Source organism: Castanea sativa, chromosome 6 (genome assembly GCF_040712315.1).
Source record: "Castanea sativa cultivar Marrone di Chiusa Pesio chromosome 6, ASM4071231v1".
In the NCBI taxonomy this organism is placed as follows: domain Eukaryota; kingdom Viridiplantae; phylum Streptophyta; class Magnoliopsida; order Fagales; family Fagaceae; genus Castanea; species Castanea sativa.
This window is the reverse complement of record NC_134018.1, coordinates 28,564,347-28,583,184: the sequence shown is the minus strand read 5'-3', so window position 1 is coordinate 28,583,184 and position 18,838 is coordinate 28,564,347. Positions and strand designations below refer to the sequence as shown.

Here is an 18,838-nt window from a genome sequence, read left to right as displayed (position 1 = left end):
AAAAAATATTATCGCACAACAACAGAGGCGTAAGAAAAATATATATATAAAGCAATTTGGAACATGCTAATAGAATTCTAATATGATGGTTTAGCAACAACAAAAAAAAAAAAAAAAAAAAAAGAAGAAGAAGAAATTACATTTCATCATCCTAATACCTCATATTACACTTTGCACCATAATCTTTTCAAATACATGTTTTACACCATTAATTATGACATTTGTTACGCTTTGCACCCCAACTTCAAGTTTGTTGTTAACTTGTATGGAAATTAAAAATTTAGAGTGCAAAATATAATCGGCAATATAGTTTAGAATAATAAAGTTAAATTTCTCTTTTATTTTTAAGGAATTAAGAAATGTCATATTTTCCGTCAAGTTAACGGTAAACTTGATGTCATAGTGCAATATGTAACAAATGTTATGGTATAATGTGTAAAATATACGTCCAAAAAGTTTAGGGCACAGAGTATAATAAAGAGTATAATTTAAAGTGATAAAGTATAATTTTTATTTAAAAAAAAGAAAGAAAAAAGAGAGAGAGAGAATGCTAATACAATGGAACTTCCAAAATAAGCATGCACAAGTTTGCTCCCGTTATACAAGGTCCGTTGCATTTTCTCACGAGTCACGAGTCACGACACACTCCCCTTTGTCAGATGTCATGGTGAGATCAATGTGCAAAAAGTTAAATTTAGTTTACAGTTTAGAGACCAACAAATGTATGTATTTTCTCGCGTAAACAACAAAATTTTGGATACCATTATTATACATCTCATTTATAATTAAACTCCATCGTCTCTATTATTTGGACTTTCCAGTAAACTGACATGGTAGGGTAAAGTAACGATTGATTGATTGCATGGACGGAGCCATGGTTTGAGTTGGCGGCAATGGCCCCAATTTTTTTTTTAAAATATATTATTATATATGTGGGTATTAATTTTAGTAATTTTGTTTCATAAAATTACATTTTTGCTTCTTAATAATATCATTGATTCTTTAAAGAGTATTGTTATAGTCACAAATTTTTCTACAACATTTTTACAAACTGTTAAGATAACAAACTTTTATTAGTTCGCATTTGAACCTACCACTTACATTATTTTTTACTTACCAATAATCATTCATTACATCAATAATTTGTAAAAAAGTTTGTAGTGCTAGTATTTTCCTCCTTTTAAAAGTCAAATCTAAAACAAAATATATAAGCTCAAAAAAATTAGTCCAACAACAAAATTACCAATAATAAAACTTAACAAAATTAAGCCTAATCAACTAATTTTACTTAAAACAAATAATCCGACTCTTTAAACAGCCAATAGCAGCGACAACAACAAAGTCAAAAGCCCAAGTCACTGCACACAACCACAGCAAAACGGCCTCAAACACTAAGTTTTGGCTTTGCCCCAAATTGATTGATTGGATAGTACTTCACATTGTAATTACAAAATGTTCTAACGTTTAATGAACATGGCTACATCCTATGTTGGGTCTAATAAACTTCTGTCATGTCAAGTAGTTGGGCATTAATTCCTAGAGTTGGAACCCTCATTTTTCCTTGGTTCTTCGTTCTTCTACCAGAATAATTGCATGAAGCCTGAGTTTGTCCATAATTTTTCTTTCGATATAGATAATGGAAGTAAAGCTGTCTCAAAAAAACAAAACCCAAAAAAAAAAAAAAAAAGACTAGTAAAGGGTTTTCCATGAGATGGGAAATGAAAACTGATGGTAGATTAAATTAAGTTATTTGTCCATAACGGCTGTCCATTACCAAACTATGTCCATACTAGTTCACAAGAAAGGGAGCCCGGCCTATAAAAAGTACCATAGCTAACGAATAGGATCCGTCCACAAAAATCATGACAGTCCAAAGTAACTTGGTCATCCATGTCACTCAGAGACATGGACGACCAAATAACACTTAACAAATTTCGAAAATTTTTCTACAAACACCAAGCAATTGGACCACGATCTTTCATTCTAGAATGTGGGGAGGATTCCCAAAATCTGTTTCATTTTCTCCACTAACTACACACATCTCCTATGATGGTAGTGGATTCGAACAAGTAGACCCACTAAAAACTCTCTATAAAAAAGATCTGACCCCATCAGCCCAAGGTATGTTCCACTATTCACCTACTCACTATCCTTGTGTTGTAGAGAGAAAATTGACTTAACCGTTGAAAGATCTTTGGGCCGATTCACCCTAGTCACCCTTGATAGTCTTTTTCTTTCTCTTCAAGTCATCAAACCGTCATTGTAGCCCGGGGCATTCAGCCTATTAGTTTTCATACTTCATAAAAAACTATTAGCCTTACACGAGGTTTGTAAATAAGTGATTGTCTGTAAAGAGTATGTCTATAAAATATATATATATATATATATATATATATATATATATATATATATATATATATAAAAGATTTGACTCCCTTTTCTTTTTTATTTGTTCATACAGTGTCTCTTACCGTTCAAAAACTGCTTGATCTCTTATCCTCCATCAAATTGTAAAAAAACAGATACAGTTTCAGTTGAGGGGTTTATAAGTTTTGTTTATGGGAGATGGGCATGGATTGATTGTGGAATCGCAATTCAATGGCAATTACCAGTTTCATTCTTTGTTTCTATAGACTTATAGGACTCTCTTATCCCATTGGCAAAGTGATGGGTTTATTTATTTATTTTTTCTTTGATTTTATTAATAATTTATGTCTCAAGATGGGTTTATTGATGTGTGGGGATTTTTTAATTGTTGTGCATAAGATGTAATATGTACGTTGTTAACTTACTTATCGAAATTCTTTGTATTTTGTCTTTATCAAAATTTGTTTACATTTCGTCTATTTACGTAGAGAGAAATATGCCAGCTAAGAAAATCCTATAATCATAGTTCAGTTTCCACTCTCTTTTGTAAGATTTCGTTACTTCTCAAAGATCTTTTTTATTTTAATGCTTTGTTGTATTCATTTAGACAAAATTTTTAATTACTTTACTTCCAGAATTTTGTTTTCGCTTTATTCTGATACTTTGGATTAGATTGATTACTCAAAATCATTTCAATTTCTTAATTCAATGTTTGAGAAGTTGCTATCTTTTAAAGATGGTAAAAATTGGGGAATTGGTTTTGTCATTTTTTAATGCGTCTTCTGAATTTTTGATTTGGGTGGTTGGAAGATTTGGGGGTCACTATGTTTTTAACAATGTCCTAATTTTCTATTTTGAAATACAAGAGAACAATTTCGAAGAAAATTTGTCCGAACATGCAAAGAGTTTCACACGTGAATTTCTAAAATTTGAAGTGCTTTAAGTTTTAACTCAACGGCTCAGTTCCGGTTTTTGTATTAACTTGGTTATGCAAAATATGAGAATGTTTCAAAGGTTTCCAATTATGAATTTAAATGGTTATCCAAAACCCTATAGTTTAAAGAAATGTGCAAATGTTGGTATGGCCCAAAATAATTTCTATTGTTACTAATATTTCATTGTAGGTGATATTTTTAGTATTATGCCTTAGTTCTGTGATACACATTTTAGAAATTGTTTTTGGGATTAGAGATAATTTTTCACTTATTCTAATTTACGTATGTCCAATAATATTATGCATTTTAAACTACTAATAAATCTAAAAATGTCATGAGGAATTAAGATAATTATTAAAATTTATATTAATCACTGAGTACATGCTTATACTCGTGCTGATGCTCTTTTATTTTTTCTAAGTTAATAATTATTAATTCATCATAATTAAGAGGTGCTACATTTTTTAATTACAAAAATATTTAATAGTGTGATGAGATTTATACCCAAAAAAAAAAAATCTTAATTCCCAATATGGTGCACAATTCTCCCTCCAAAATCACATTCCTATTCCCTCCAAAAACATTTTCAAAACAAGCTCTCATTCACAATTCACAACCCTCCAAAATCGAAATTCAAACAAAACCTTGAACCGCTATTTATGTCAACTCCTCAAACGCAAGACACTCTCAAACTCACCAATCATTCCTTCACTGCCTTCAAATTCAAATTCCCATATTTCTCCTTTTCAAATCAAGAAGCCTAACTCTCTCTCTCTCTCTCTCTCTCTCTCTCTCTCACCACTTCCATGGCCTCCTTCAAACCCTCAATTCCCATTACCAGAGACCGCTCTGCCCTGCCTTCTGGCGAGGTCCACGTCATTGTGGGCCCCATGTTTGCTGGCAAAACCACCGCCCTTCTCCGCCGGATCAAGTCTGAGGGCAACAATGGGAGGTATATATGTATATATTAGGCAATTGGGGTTTTGTGATTTTGCTCGAATTTTTACTTTTTCTGATGTTTGAGTATGGTTTTTAAGCCTTGGCATAATAATGGGTTTTTGTCAAAATTTAATATTGGCATGATGATTAGAATGAAGTTTTGTAAATTTGGTCTAAGTCAGGGTTTGATTCACTTGTTTTGACCTTCCTTGGAGCAGAGGTCAGGAGTAGTTAAGCTTGGACTAATAATTGGTTTTTGTCAAAATTCAAGATTTGCATGGCTAGAATGTGATTTTAGCTGAATTGTTTTGGTTCATGGTTTTTTAGTCATTTAAGTTATATATAAAATGTGAAAAGTGAGGCTTTTGAGAAGTGAATTGGCCTAATTTATTTATATAGTTTTAATTTAATTAATTGGGGATTATGAATTGTTTGTAGGAATATAGCAATGATAAAATCAAGTAAGGATACAAGATATGCGAAAGATTCGGTAGTGACACATGATGGGATGAAATTTCCATGCTGGGTATTGCCAGATCTGTCGTCGTTTAGACAGAAATTTGGGGATGAAGATTATGAAAAGGTAATCCTAGTCCCTAGAGTTGAAAAGTGTGAATGTTTACTGGGTTTTGCTGTTTTTTCTTTTTGTTATAATAGGGTGTTGACGTGTTGTTTGTTTGTTTTATTTTAAAAATCCATTTTATTAGGTGATTTGAATGAAATTAAATTGCCATCAGATATTGGTGGTTAGGTTCGTATTAACATACGAAGTTTACAAGGCCAATTCACACCATAGTTTACTAACTATGGTGCAGTAGTTCCCCTTTTGCCCCTCTTAGTTTGATGCTCAACCTAAATTGAGTACATTCGATGAATAATGTATTCCATTGCTTTCAAGTAAGATTGGTGACTTTAGATATAACGAAAAAAAAAAAAAATAAAAATAAAAATAATGATGGGGTATCATAATTCATTAAAGTTTTAGATGTTCAGACTATGTGGTAGCTCACTGAAATGATCACAACTTTGTCTTTGAAATAATTTTTCCATAATCCTTAAATACTATTATGTAAATCCAGAAAATATGAATATTTTTCCACTCCTATAACTTCATTTTAGTCCCTACCAAACCATGTCATCTCTTTGATGCTGATGAGGAAGAGAAAAAGAGGGATGAAGCTTTAATGGAGTAAGTAGTATCATGTATCCTGTGGATGATATCTGGTTTATTCACATATAGGAGGATTGAGGCAGTGTATGGTGAGGATGGTGGATGGGATTCAAGATTGATGATGTATTATGTTTGTGATTTGTAGGTTTTGAGTGTTGCTACTTTATACTTTAAACAACTGCTTTAAGTGTCAATAATCTGACATGTATAGTTTCATCCAACTGTCTTCACCTTATGTACAGCTAGATGTAATTGGTATTGATGAAGCTCAATTTTTTGAGGATCTGTATGAGTTTTGCTGCAAAGCTGCTGACCAAGATGGGAAAATTGTTATTGTTGCAGGCCTGGATGGTGATTACTTGAGGTGCTTGTTGAAACTAATTTTCAGTTTTTCCTATGTGACTATGTATTGTGTAGAAATTTGTTTTAGAGCTTGTGGCCCAGTACTGGTTTTTATTGTTTGCTTTGTTTTGTTGATCATTGTTGCATCCCATTTGATGTTCACATTACTCTATTGGCAGAAAGAGCTTTGGCTCAGTACTTGACATAATACCCCTTGCTGATTCTGTAACCAAGTTGACAGCTCGTTGTGAACTTTGTGGCAAGCGGGCTTTCTTTACTTTGAGGAAGACAGAAGATACACAGACGGAACTGATTGGTGGGGCTGATGTTTATATGCCTGTCTGCCGCCAGCACTATATCAATGGACAAGTTGTCATTGTAGCGGCAAGGAATGTTCTAGAATCCCGAAAAGTTAAAAGTGAATCCTATCTTGAGGCAACTGTTGTTTAGTAACATATATGGCTTGTTTACAGCCAATAGTTTTTGCTTGGGCTTGTATTGTTTTTGAATCAGTTCTGAAGTCTATACAATATGGTGAACTTGGACATGTCCTTGGAATGTTTCTTTAATGTATTTTCAATCATTATGTATATAGAATGAAGTTTCTTCCAAGAATTCCATTATTGGTGGATGTATGTTATTAAGTTCCAGCAAGAAATCATATTCTTCCCTTTGTTGAAATTGTTCATGATTTGCATGTTGATGTAATGAGTTCATGGAGAGGTCCAATGTCTTGCTCCACATCTAATTGTGAATCTTGTTTGCAAGTATGTGCTGCTATGTGGATGTATGTATACAGAAATTCTTGGTTGTTATTGTTTACTTATTGTCATATTAAGCTCTAGTTGCATACTTGTATGTAAATAACATCTTTTCTTTTTCTCAAATAAATCCCAGAAAGGAGCAACTTTGGCCTTTGTTCATTGTCTGGTTTTGATTTTCATACATATTGGGCTGATAATTATTTTGCTACATTGACTTTGACCATAAGCCAACAGCACCTGACTTTCTCTTTGGTTTCCTACTTCCAAAGAAAGTTATATGGCGAAGGACCTTCAGTAGTCGACTAGCATACTTTCTTTGTGAAGCAAAATTCACAGAACCAATGCAACTTGTCACTTGTCCTAGAGGGTTCCTCTTTTTGCTTAGAGATCTACTTTCCATACCATATGGTTTTGTGCCCTGTGCTTTGGTTGAAATTGGTTCTGTTATTTTTGAAATATTCTGCCATTGAAGAGTTCTCTTCATGGACATGAGCTCTTCTTCAAGAGTTTGAATTCTGAAGCTTGTGGACTCATATTCCTGTCTTGAGAAGTCAGGTCCCTGCATTGTGAGGTCTTTTTGTAACAAGAAGCTCAAGGGTCTACCGCCTGGCTCTGCTCCATCTATGTATGGGCTCTCACCTAGATTCTGGCTTTTGGAGTTTGGACACCTAGAGCTTGAGAGGCTTCCAGAGAACTCCCCGCAGTGTGCATGCCTAAATGAGTCTGAGCATTCTTTGAAAGCTTGGTGTGTATTAAGTTGCTGAACAAAAAGTGCCTGGACAATCAATCGCAGTGGCATCAATTCATTTTGAACAGCCTCAATGCATGCCTCTTGTGATAGCTTTTGGCAGTTGAGATATCTGCAAACTGCCCCCTTCTCTTCTTGTGATATGCCTGGGTGTGACTGAGTAGAAATATACCACATATGTAAGAGTAGTTTAGAGTAATGTTGAAACTTAGATTGGATGAAAATGAGAACAGACTAGAAAGACTTGTTGTGCAGAATCAGAAGTGAGATTGAGATTAGGTTGGCTGAGTTGAAAAACTAAGAATCAAGCTTATGTATCTCTGTATGCAATGATGAGTTCTACAAAATTTATAATTGTGATCTAAATGGTACCTAAAAGTTAAAAATTTGGCTTCAATTGCTTGGTTAAATATTGAAATCTATTGGTATATGGCTCCAGGGTCATCATCTAAGTGAAAATCATCAAACATCCTTTGATGTGTTTTATTTCAAATTCAGCCAACTTGTAGGGATGCTGAAGTTCATGAAAGCTTACCTGTAGGAAGGTGTCCATTGCTCTGTACAGTTGATCGTGGCTGTGTCTCCAAGAGATTGGTACTCTTTCAATGAGTTCCATGTATCTTTTAGGCCCCATGTCTGGATCAGGAGCAATGTGAGAGAGATATGCATCCCATAATTCTGCAACGATTGAGTTTCTTGTTGAAGGAGTATGAATCATGTCTGAGTTAGATGATACATATGATGAAATTATGCTCTCCATTGTCGCCAACTCTATGCTAGAAGAAATTGACTCCATTCCCATTTTTGGGTGGAAAAAATCTTCCACTTGAGCAAAGTGCAACATAGATGCAATCTGATCTTGCAACTTATCACTTGTCAAACCAACTTCAAGGGATCTAGAAAGCAATGCAAAGTAAAACCCAACAGGAATCACTCTACTAGCTTTCTCCCCCATGGGCAGCAGATCAATTAAACCTTGCAGGATTGCTGCAACTTTCTTATTTGTGTCATCATCCCCAATTCTCTCAGTGGAGTTCTCCCAAAATTGGTGTGTCTTCTTGGAGAGTACCCATTTGTTTGTGTAGAAAACAATGATGGGACTGACATATTTTTCTTTCATACCCTGTCTTCTCAATGATCCTATTATTCTTTTGAAGAATACAAATGGTAAAGCAATCAGATCCTTGATCCAGAGGTCCTGGCTCACCATCTCCTTCACTGTTTCACAGCTCCAAGCTTGGCTAGCCAATGCCTCCAATGTGACTACGGGTTGGTCCCGTCTCCTCTCTGGGTCAAGAATCTCCATACAAGCCATGAAGGCAAGTGATTCAATGCAGCGGCTCACGAGTAGCAACTCCTCAGACCAGGGAAGCAATGTTTGGCACTTTTGGAGTACAATTAGGGTGTCATCCCAACTTTGCAGAACCACTTGGTTCAAATAGAGGTCAAACCGCTCACAAAGATTACCGGAGCAGTAATCTTCTGTCATCTCAAGAAACTCTGATGCACATCGCAGTGCTGCTACATTGAAAGGGTCAATAAATGTGGATGAACCATAGATGAATAACGCAATCATCTCAAAGGTATCTGATCCTCCAGGGAAATCTTGTGGTAGCTCAAGATCGGTTGAGTCATTTAATCTTTTCTGGAAGTATCCACTCTTCAAAGAAAGTGGGTTCTGCAGCACAGCAAAGAAGAAAACTACAAGGTAAGCTTACTAAAAGATTTTACATTGCAAATTTCAGTCGTTTTCATGTTTCATGCATATATATAATCTTTGAAACAAGCAGGAAGCCCTGCCCTGCTGTCTCCAGTTAGATATGGGGCATAGCAAAAGTCAGTAAAGAAATGCTTTATACTTTCACAAACAAAATTTTGCCATTTTAAATGACACCTTTAAAGAGATTTCTTTTGGTATATGAGATAATAGACACAAACCTAGATTGACTTTTTAGATTCAAGATTTGTCATACCTTGTGCAGGTTGAATATTCTATCACCAACTCGAACACGAACACAAACAGGGAAGCCAGTCTCTTGGCTCCTGAGACAAAGATCCACCCAATATCAGTAATTCGATCAGAACTTTACCAAAGCATGTTATGAAACACAAACAACACCAATGAACCAATAATCTTACCATGAAATAACCTTAATCTTGAGCAAGGCTCCTATGTTAGGTGAAGAGAAAGGACTTGAAGCCACTGAACTATCTTTGGGGCTTAAAACTTCCATCAATAGCGCTCATATAAGTGCTCTCAAACTGCTATCTACTGAAAGTGAAAAATGAGAAAGCAACCACAGTTGATTTCACTATAAGCATAAACACACATATGCTGCTGAATCTTTCTCTCTTTCAATAGCCATAAATGCTAGAAACCTGTCACAAGAATCGAAGAAAAGAGTACTGGGGCTTCAAGAATTCAGAAAACCAGTGGGAATAAAATACTAGAATAAAAGAGAAAAAAGAGGTGGTTTTAATATACTTGTCTACACACATTCGTGCAGTGTATATCTGGTCAAAGTCAATTGCACACGAGTGAAACTCGATATCCAAATTTTAAGGCTTCAAAAACGTTATCGAGTAGTGTGAAGTTGAATTCTTGTGCTAATTCTTGGCCTCGGCCAGCAAAATATGGTGCAATCTCCATACTTTCATGTGTTCCTTGCACAACAAGCTTTGTATACAGAAAATGTAGTTATAACAGCAAATGTTAGGGACACTGTATATATTACTTGATAAGATTATAGGTTGTAACTAAACTAACATCACTTTCAAACTCTTAATCCTATTTTTATTATGTACTAATTATAACATATTATCTTATGGTAGTTATGAAAAAATTTGTCGTTAGAGTTAACATGAATATTTTGAACATGATATCAATATATTATACCCAAAAACAACATATAACATATTCAATCAATTTTTTTTTTTACAATGGGCGGCATTAGTTTTACAAAATGTGTTTTTATAATTTGAAAATATGACTTTAAATCACATTTTTAGTTATAAATCACAATAGTGTGTAAAACACATTTTTGCATTTTTACAATTTGTAAAAGTGATAAGTTAATAAAGTAACATTACATTTACATGAATTTAGTATAAATCATATATATATATATATATATATATATATATATATATATATATATATATATATATATCATGAACTAATCACATGTTATCTCAACAATTATGTGTCTAATGATGCTTTTTATAGAATTAGAAAAGTTAGTAATAATATAGGGTTTGGTGGCGATCTCAAGGAAAAATGAAACGGTGTATTGGGAAAAAGGAAAGAAGGAAGAATGAAAGATGGAAATATGAATAAAGTATGATAAAGGTGAAGATAAAGTGCGGATGAAGTTTTGTAGCATATGGTAACAGCCAAGACGGCACGTCTTCTTAAAATTCGGGTTCTTTGGAAAGAGGAGTTTTGCTTGCTTTCTCCCAACAACAATTTTCAATCCCAATGACCACTTTTCTTTGTTATGGGAAAACATAAATAATACTATTACACATTTACACTAACTTTCACTTTTTTTATTTATTTTATGTAGTAGTATTTACATATGGGTTATGTATGCACAAATGCAGGCAAATAGTTGAAAATTGTTTTGGCCTTTGGGTTTCAATGATTAAGTACATTAAGTACGTATCTGCATTTATTCATGGTGGTTTTTAATCTATACAAAATTATAATAAACCAAGTGGGCCTTGGCAAATCTCTCACATATTAGAAATTTAGAATAACATACTTTAGATCTTTAGAACTTAAACATTACACAATACATTGTATACATACATATATATATATATATATAAATAAATAGTAGAGGGATTCATACTTTCATCTCAATCAATTATTATTTAATACTGCATCAATTCGAGGGGATCCTAAAGTAAAAAGCAATTTGACACCCACTGATTTTAAAACTCCAAAAGCTCACAAACTGGCCTTGATACTTGTAACGGCCCAAGGAAAAGCGCTAGCCACATCTGCGCTATACCTCAAAAGGACTAGTCACAATTAAGGCTCCTTGCAGTTGTTAATAAAACTCAATTCAACCCAGTAAATACCCGATGTGGGACTCATCACACACCCATACACATCACACAATCAATTAAATTGGGGCATCACAATCTCCCCCACTTAAATCTCTAACATCCTCGCTAGGGTCCACTTTGTTTATGGCCCACTTTGTGGGGTAGTGTCCCTGAGCCCACACAGGGTTACCGGGCTGGCTCTGATATCATATATAACGACCCAAAGAAAAGCGCTAGTCACATCTGCGCTATACCTCAAAAGGATTAGTCACAATTGAGGCTCCTTGCCGTTGTTAATAAAGCTCAGTTCAACCCAGTAAATACCCGATGTTGGACTCATCACTCACCCACACACATCACACAATTAGTCAAATTGGGTCATCACAATACCAATTGTGCTTTCAGTGTTAGATGCTCAGGTCTTTCTGAGAAATTACACGGCCTCTTTTAGGTTTTTAATTTTGATGTAAATATTTTTTTATATAAATAATTACGATAGGATTTTTTTTATTTGAACTTATGACATTAGTTTCATGATTATAATCTTTATCATCAAGCCAAGATATCAATTAATTTTTTGTGTAGGCATGATTTGAATTCAAGTTCTCTGTTTAAGGACTAAAAAATTATGAGTTGAATTAATGGAAGCCCACAACTTTGATCTAAAAGTTATTTCAGGTTTTCGTTGTACCCTTAAATTTACATGCAAAAAAAAAAAAAAAAAAAAAAAAAAATCCTTGCAAGAGGGCTATTCTAACATACAAATGACTAGTGCCCAATAGCATTGCTCATACATTTTGTTCATTATAGCCCACTGGAATGTTTTGGGCCTTTTGGCTCAAACATAAGATACAATATAGCATAAGTTGCAGTTTTTTTTATTTATAAGTATTTTTTCGGTATATTTTGGGTATATCTAAAGCAATAGGCTGGGAACAGAAGTTTATGTAGCCCATTACTTCCCCCCCCCCCCCCCCCCCCGGCCCTAAAATAAGTAAATATGTGAATTAATAGACATAATATTACATATGGATGATGAGGAAAGTATATACAGTTACTCAACCCATTACATGACTATGACTATATATGCCATATATAATATATTCAACTGACTAGTATTCTAATCATACGATCCATCAAGTCATTTTAATAAAATAATTCACATACGTATTAAATAGATTATGTAATTAAAACACGTATGGATTGGCTGGTCATTGGAATTAATAGGTATAAAGAGATTTGGAAAAAGACTTGAAGCCAAAGCTGGGACTTGACATGTTAGTGTTTTTCTAGACGTAGGCACAAGGTTCGTTTTAGGATCCAAAGTTCAACTTGGATGTATACATGTTCAATTCAATTTAGAAATAGCTAGGGATTTTACATGTGTAAGAGTGTGGTTGTCTTTGACCGGATTGAGATCAGGTGCACTACACCAGCAATAATATATTATTGGGCAGACTCCACGCATGAATTACTACCTCAACCTCAAGAAAGGCATTTGATATTACTTTAGCATAAAAAGATCCTTCCAAGAGGAAATGCAGATGCAAAGCAAAGTATGTTTCAATTTGCAACTCATGTTTGCCTCCTCATTCAGCACCTGAAAATAAGCTTTACTAACCTAATTCGGCCTTCTATGAGAAACATTATGCAGCAAGCACTAACAATTATTGCCTCTAGAGTTGCCTAGGCCTTAGTCTCAAAAAAAAGGAAAGACTGCGGATACGATACCCTTAAGAAAAACCAATTAGAGACATTATGTGGTATTGATTGATTACAAAAGAATCTAATTGTACTGATCAACAAACAAACTAGACTCGACAGTTCTAATATTATTGCTTCAGTCTACTACTTATGTACACAATAGGTTTTAGCAACAATAAATCTAGAAGAGAAATAGTTATGGATAGTTCTATGTTAATGGCTACCTCTAAGCATATTGTTCACTCAAGAAGTCATCAACCAGTTGGCTCAGTCTCTTCATCACTGACTTCAGAAAAGAAGGGGTCTTTGAGAAGATCAGAGGCTGAAGGTCTTGCCCTTGGCTGGGCTAGGCACTTCTCAATGAACGCCTTCACTTCCGGATCCATCTCCTTGTTCAAAGCTTGGGGCTTCACTCCAGTCGTCACCTTCTTGTATATCTTGGCAACACTATCACATTCGCTGTATGGGATCTCCATTGTCACCATCTCAAGCAAGCACATACCAAAGGAGTATATGTCAACCATCTCAGTGTAGTCTTCCTCATACAGCTCTGGTGCCATGTACTCTGGTGTCCCTAAAATTGAATGTGCTGCATGGCTCTTTCCTACAATTGCCGCAAACCCCAGATCACCGATTTTCACCTATATGGATAGATAATACTGCTTCAGGGTCACAAATTCATAAAATGTCCAAAGGAAACTAGATTCAACAGTGAATATGTTACCCGATTAAATAATTTTTTTGGGGAGGACATAATTTCAGGGATTTGTTGCTTCTGAGTAATGTTTAACACCTGAACCAAGGTACACAAGGCTCTGTATGGATACAGGAAAACCAGATCCTGGAGTGGTCATTGAAAAACCAGTAATTCTTATTTTTAGCATGATATGACATTTAGTTTTTTCCTCTCTCTCTCTCTCTCTCTCATGTAAGATGATGTGGACCTCCTCTGTCACTCTCCAGAAAAAGGATCACAGAAGGTTAATTTATAACAATCACTAGTCTTACGCAATATCCTTTTTCATCTAATCAAAGCCTAAACTACACTCTATAAGTAGCCATATCCAACCATTCATCTGGTATTCATAGCCAATCATCTAGTATTTATTAATAAGATATTTGGTGATAAATCAAACAATTGAGATACACTACTGTAAAAAATATCATGCAAGTGTAAATATCTTGCCTCCATGTGCTACATATATATTCACCATTTATGGTATCTAAATTAATTAAACAGGATACAAACACAAGAATCAAGATAGTCAATTTAGGCTCATTAATTATTTTTTTCTTTAAAAGGAAACCAATTTCTTAAGATTGAAAATGACTTGGTACCTGGCCAATGTTTCCATTGATAAAGATGTTACTGCAATTAAGATCTCGGTGAATAATACATGGCTCATGGGTATGCAGATACTCCAATCCCACAAGCACCTGCTTTGACCACTTCTTCAAGGCCTTAAGGGAAACATGGCGATGCCTCTTCCTGTAATCCCTCAAATTTCCCGATGTGCACACCTCAGTAATGAAATTCAGCGTGTTACGTTCATCATCCTTCCATACACTGTAACAAACAATGATGTATTTGTTTTTCAATGTCCTCAATAGCTTAACCTCAGAGAGAAGCCGATTGATAAGCACTGGATCGTCACTGAAATTCCTCAACCTGACCTGATTCCAGGCCACCTCTATACCTTCCTCCTGATCAAAAGCCCTGTAAACCTTCTTCACAGCGCCAGAGCCTAGAAGATCATTGTACCTCCCAAAACGTCCAGTGGGATCAACCTCAGCAAACGCTTCAGTTTCACGATCAGTTGTGTTTGCATTTTCCTCAGGCATCTTCAAAGATCAACAATTAGAAGTGTTAAAAACTAGGTGAACAATGGGTTTTCCGATATCTAATAAGTTTTATATTATATTTCTTTTAATTGGTAAAGTTACAGATGCACTTTTGAACCCACAATCTCACCATCCATCAACTTTCCTCTTGAAGGGGATGAGGTGTTATTTGAGCTAGAAGCGATGTCTAATAAGTTTCACACAAACAACACACTACACAACAACTTAATAAATATGACTCATAAAAATTGTACTAAATATTTGCCATATTGGGCGTATAATTTTTCAGTAATGAAATATTCAATTTTGGATACAGAAGTACAAAATCCACTATATATGCATTCTAAAATTTTGAGACATGCAAAATTCACATTAATGATTCAAACTTAACTAATACTTAGAAAAAGGCACTACTTCAAATGAATTAATTAGCAACCATTTGTACCTAATCCTCAAAAATTAGAAAGAAATGGTTTAGCTATTAATTGATCAAGTAATCACGAACCTACCTAGGGTTTCAGCTTTCAAGTACAAAATTCGCAATCCCATTCATGAAAATTATAATTTTTGACAACAGAAAATTTTCAAAAAAAAAATCGAAAAAAAGTAATGAAGAGAGTAGTGTTTAGTTATTTCATTATTTTATTCGTAAAAATTCGAAAAAAAAAAATGGAGAGATTAAAATTAGAAGCAAATTATGCGATAAAGAAGCTGAATTAAAACAATAATGTGAGATATGAATCCGATTAAGAAAAAAAAAGTAAAAATACAATCCAGTAACAAACTGAGCAAGCTAGGGTTTTAACAATCAGAGATACAATACTAGTATTATTATACGTAGAGAGAGAAAGAAAGAGAGATAGAGTACCTTGAGAAAGGCAGAGAGAGAGAGGAGAGAAGAGAAGAGCTCTAGTGTGAAAAAATGAAACACGGAAAGGAAGTGAGTGAGCTAGCTTAGACCGAGACGGAAGGGGCGGCGCTATTTATAGGTGTCGTGCCCTCGGGATCTGTCTTCTTCTACACGACGTCGTTAAAATAATGTCTGCTGCCATTGTCATCAACATCCTATATCTATGTGTTATGTTAAGTCATTTATTTTTTAAAATATTTTTTTGAGAATTAAAAAAATTGTCATTATTGAGAAAATATTTTCAAAAATGATTAATTATTGATAATGTAATTATTTCCAAAAAGTTGTCATGCCCTCTAGATTTTTGATAATGTAATTTCTTGTAATCTAGATGTTTAGGAATATAGTTATTCCTATGTTTAGTTTCATTAAGAATCTAATAAAATTTATAGAAAGGTAAGATAATAATATTTAATTTATTCCTAAGAATCTTAAATGAAAAATCTCGCTTATACAAAAAATTAATTGGTATTTTGGTCTGATGATAAAGTGTTATCATCAGAAGCAGACGCTATTGATTGAAATTCTTAAATAAAAAAAAAGAATTATTTATTTCTCCCATTCTATTTTTAAATTTAAATGTAAACTATCAAGTCCTTTAAAAAAAAATCTTCCTCAAAAACAAAATATAAATTATAAATTATGACAAATTCATTAAAACTGTCATTATAAATTATAAATAATTTATAATTTATAATTATATATGTTAGTTTATATTTTTTTGCAGGAAAAAATAAAGTTAAGGGAAAATATATTGATGATTTATTTTATATTTTATCTTAATTGCTTAAATGATAAGGAAAAAAAGTTAAAATTGTTAATTTATAAAAAATATCATTTCCTTTGAGTTTGGAAATCTGGATACCCACCTGTTTTAAAGAGAATCCACATTCTTACTAAAGGGAGAATCCAAATTCTCCTAAAATCAGATGTCAGGAGATTTTGGATTCCTTAGCGTGATTTGTAACCAAACATGAGAATTTTTAAATATTTTTGAAAATTTTAAAATATTACCCTATACCAAACGTTACATGAGTCTACTCCACTCTCTTATCCTACCTTTTTCTCAACCCAAAAAAAAATCCTACCCATCTCTTACCCACTCTTGATTTTACTTCTTGTTTCACAACCTAGGCCAACACAATGCGAACACTTGATTGATTTTTGCCATGTGTCAGAATTATGTATGCTCTACTATTTGAGTGCACACTGGAGCATTGGAGTCTATCTTTACCCTTGACCATTAAAGCTTATTTACCATACTCATTTTAGAATTTTATTTTATTTTACTAAATTATGTTTTAACCCTAAGTCTTGGGTGTTTTTATTTTGATAATTTATATTTAATTTTGTTTTTATATTAATTTTGTCATTGATTTCTATTTTATCTCACCATTCATTATAAAATTTTCTTCCTACAACAATGAAATTTATACATTCCATAGTATTTTAGAATTAGTATATTATAAATGGGTGATTAGATTAGATATGAATGTTTTTTGAGAACATCACATTAAATTTCATTTTAAATGTGTAGTTTATTTACATACAAACTGGCATATATAACCCATCGTATTCAATATCATTTAGTGAAAACTATGGATATAGTCCCTGATCTTTTCAATGTATTTCAATTTAGTTCTTAACATTTCAAAAGTATTAATTTAGTCCCTAACTTTTTGGTACTACATCAAATCAGTCCCAACCGTTAAGTGAAGGATGAAAAATGCTGATGTGGCTAACGACTAAAATAAAAAATAATTTTTATATCAACCCAGATGCCACGTGCACTTCTAACATGGATTAAACTTAAAAAATAAAAAATACAGTAAAAACAAACAAAACCCAGCTTAAGGAAGACGGCAAATTATGATAAAATCTTAAATGAATCATGATCCCAAAATCTATGTGGGGGGTTTTTGTTGCTAAGGTCAAATTGTTGATAGGGAAGGGGACATAGGGTTTGTAGTCATTGCCAGAGTGAGGTACTTCGTCGAGGCGATTGGAGGAGCTGTATGGCTTGAGTCGCCATGAAGCAACTCACATCCTCTGGCGATATGGTTATGAGCTGCTGGATTTTCTAGTGAAATTAGAGGAATTCAAGACCGGTTTCATCGGGTTTAGGTTGGATTTTCTAGTTAAATTGACACATTCGAAATGTTAAGGATTAAATTGAAAAATACCGAAAAGGTTAGGGACTAAATTTGTAGTTTACCCTTTCATTTATATCTTTGTAGTTTTTCCCATGTTCTAAAAACTATTTTTAAATAAAATCCTCTACTTATATATATCATAAAGAAGAAGATGTTGTGAAACAATAGAAATAGATAAAACAAAGTAAGAAGAAAATATGAAATATATATTGATAAACTAATGTATTCAAGTGGTCATCCACAATCATTTTGATATCTCTTAGATGTGTACAACAACAATAAAGCAATCCCACATATATATAGAACCTTAGAATGCTTGTAGAGTTCATGGGATAAGGTTGCAATAATGAGTACAATTATGAATATACATCTCCCCTGTAGACTTTACACACTTCAGACTTTACACATCCCAAATAACCCTTTCATTGCCTAAACTTTACACATACTAATCAGACTTTATTTCTAATACTCCCCCTTGGATGACCACTTTTTAAGAATATGTCTCGTTAAAATCTTACCAAAGAAAAACCCTATGGGAAAAAAATTTTGGGAAGGAAAAATAGTACAATATTCTTGTATAACTTCTAGTTCCTTAAAATTGTCTCATTAAAACCTTGTAAAGGAAAACCTAGTGGGAAAAAACCTTAGCGAAGGAAAAAGAGTACAATCAACACACATCCTTTAGAAAATTTACTCCCCTCATGAGTACATAGAACTTCCATTGTTCATGGTAAAAATATCCTTAAGTTGACGCATGCCAATGTTGTGCACCATCTTCTTAAAAGTTGTAGTTGGTAATGACTTAATGAACATATCATCCAAATTATCACATGATGGTATCTGCTGACATCAATATCGCCATTCTTTTGGAGCTCATATGTATAAAAGAATTCTGGTGCAATATGCTTGG

The 18,838-nt window shown here is 33.7% G+C and overlaps 3 protein-coding genes across 3 annotated transcripts; 1 reads left to right on the top strand and 2 right to left on the bottom strand.

Moving 5' to 3' along the window:
• Nucleotides 1-3,940: 3,940 nt before the first annotated feature.
• Nucleotides 3,941-6,440, top strand: LOC142638678 (thymidine kinase a). Its single transcript, XM_075812734.1, has 4 exons — nt 3,941-4,254; nt 4,680-4,824; nt 5,655-5,776; nt 5,934-6,440. Exons 1-4 carry the CDS (start codon nt 4,109-4,111, stop codon nt 6,202-6,204), a joined length of 684 nt encoding a protein of 227 aa, XP_075668849.1. The 5' UTR covers nt 3,941-4,108; the 3' UTR covers nt 6,205-6,440.
• A 211-nt stretch (nt 6,441-6,651) lies between these two features.
• LOC142638677 (BTB/POZ domain-containing protein At5g48130) lies at nt 6,652-9,686 on the bottom strand. Its single transcript, XM_075812733.1, has 4 exons — nt 9,406-9,686; nt 9,240-9,309; nt 7,802-8,944; nt 6,652-7,422 (listed from the first exon to the last, which is right to left on the bottom strand). The coding sequence occupies exons 1-4, from the start codon at nt 9,498-9,500 to the stop codon at nt 6,724-6,726; spliced, it is 2,007 nt and encodes a 668-aa protein (XP_075668848.1). The 5' UTR covers nt 9,501-9,686; the 3' UTR covers nt 6,652-6,723.
• A 3,339-nt stretch (nt 9,687-13,025) lies between these two features.
• LOC142638242 (putative serine/threonine-protein kinase WNK11) lies at nt 13,026-15,867 on the bottom strand. Its single transcript, XM_075812263.1, has 3 exons — nt 15,734-15,867; nt 14,362-14,865; nt 13,026-13,664 (listed from the first exon to the last, which is right to left on the bottom strand). The coding sequence occupies exons 2-3, from the start codon at nt 14,863-14,865 to the stop codon at nt 13,278-13,280; spliced, it is 891 nt and encodes a 296-aa protein (XP_075668378.1). The 5' UTR covers nt 15,734-15,867; the 3' UTR covers nt 13,026-13,277.
• Nucleotides 15,868-18,838: the final 2,971 nt, after the last annotated feature.

What these genes read in the sequence shown, in the direction of transcription:
- LOC142638678 (XM_075812734.1), top strand. Translation starts at nt 4,109, where the DNA reads ATGGCCTCCTTCAAACCCTCAATTCCCATTACCAGAGACCGCTCTGCC. An exon ending in TCTGAGGGCAACAATGGGAG is followed by an intron (nt 4,255 to 4,679) that starts GTATATATGTAT and finishes AATTGTTTGTAG; the next exon opens with GAATATAGCAATGATAAAAT. An exon ending in GGGATGAAGATTATGAAAAG is followed by an intron (nt 4,825 to 5,654) that starts GTAATCCTAGTC and finishes CCTTATGTACAG; the next exon opens with CTAGATGTAATTGGTATTGA.
- LOC142638677 (XM_075812733.1), bottom strand. Translation starts at nt 9,500, where the DNA reads ATGGAAGTTTTAAGCCCCAAAGATAGTTCAGTGGCTTCAAGTCCTTTC. An exon ending in GAATATTCAACCTGCACAAG is followed by an intron (nt 8,945 to 9,239) that starts GTATGACAAATC and finishes GCTGTGCTGCAG; the next exon opens with AACCCACTTTCTTTGAAGAG. An exon ending in CAATGGACACCTTCCTACAG is followed by an intron (nt 7,423 to 7,801) that starts GTAAGCTTTCAT and finishes ATTTCTACTCAG; the next exon opens with TCACACCCAGGCATATCACA.
- LOC142638242 (XM_075812263.1), bottom strand. Translation starts at nt 14,865, where the DNA reads ATGCCTGAGGAAAATGCAAACACAACTGATCGTGAAACTGAAGCGTTT. An exon ending in TCAATGGAAACATTGGCCAG is followed by an intron (nt 13,665 to 14,361) that starts GTACCAAGTCAT and finishes CTATCCATATAG; the next exon opens with GTGAAAATCGGTGATCTGGG.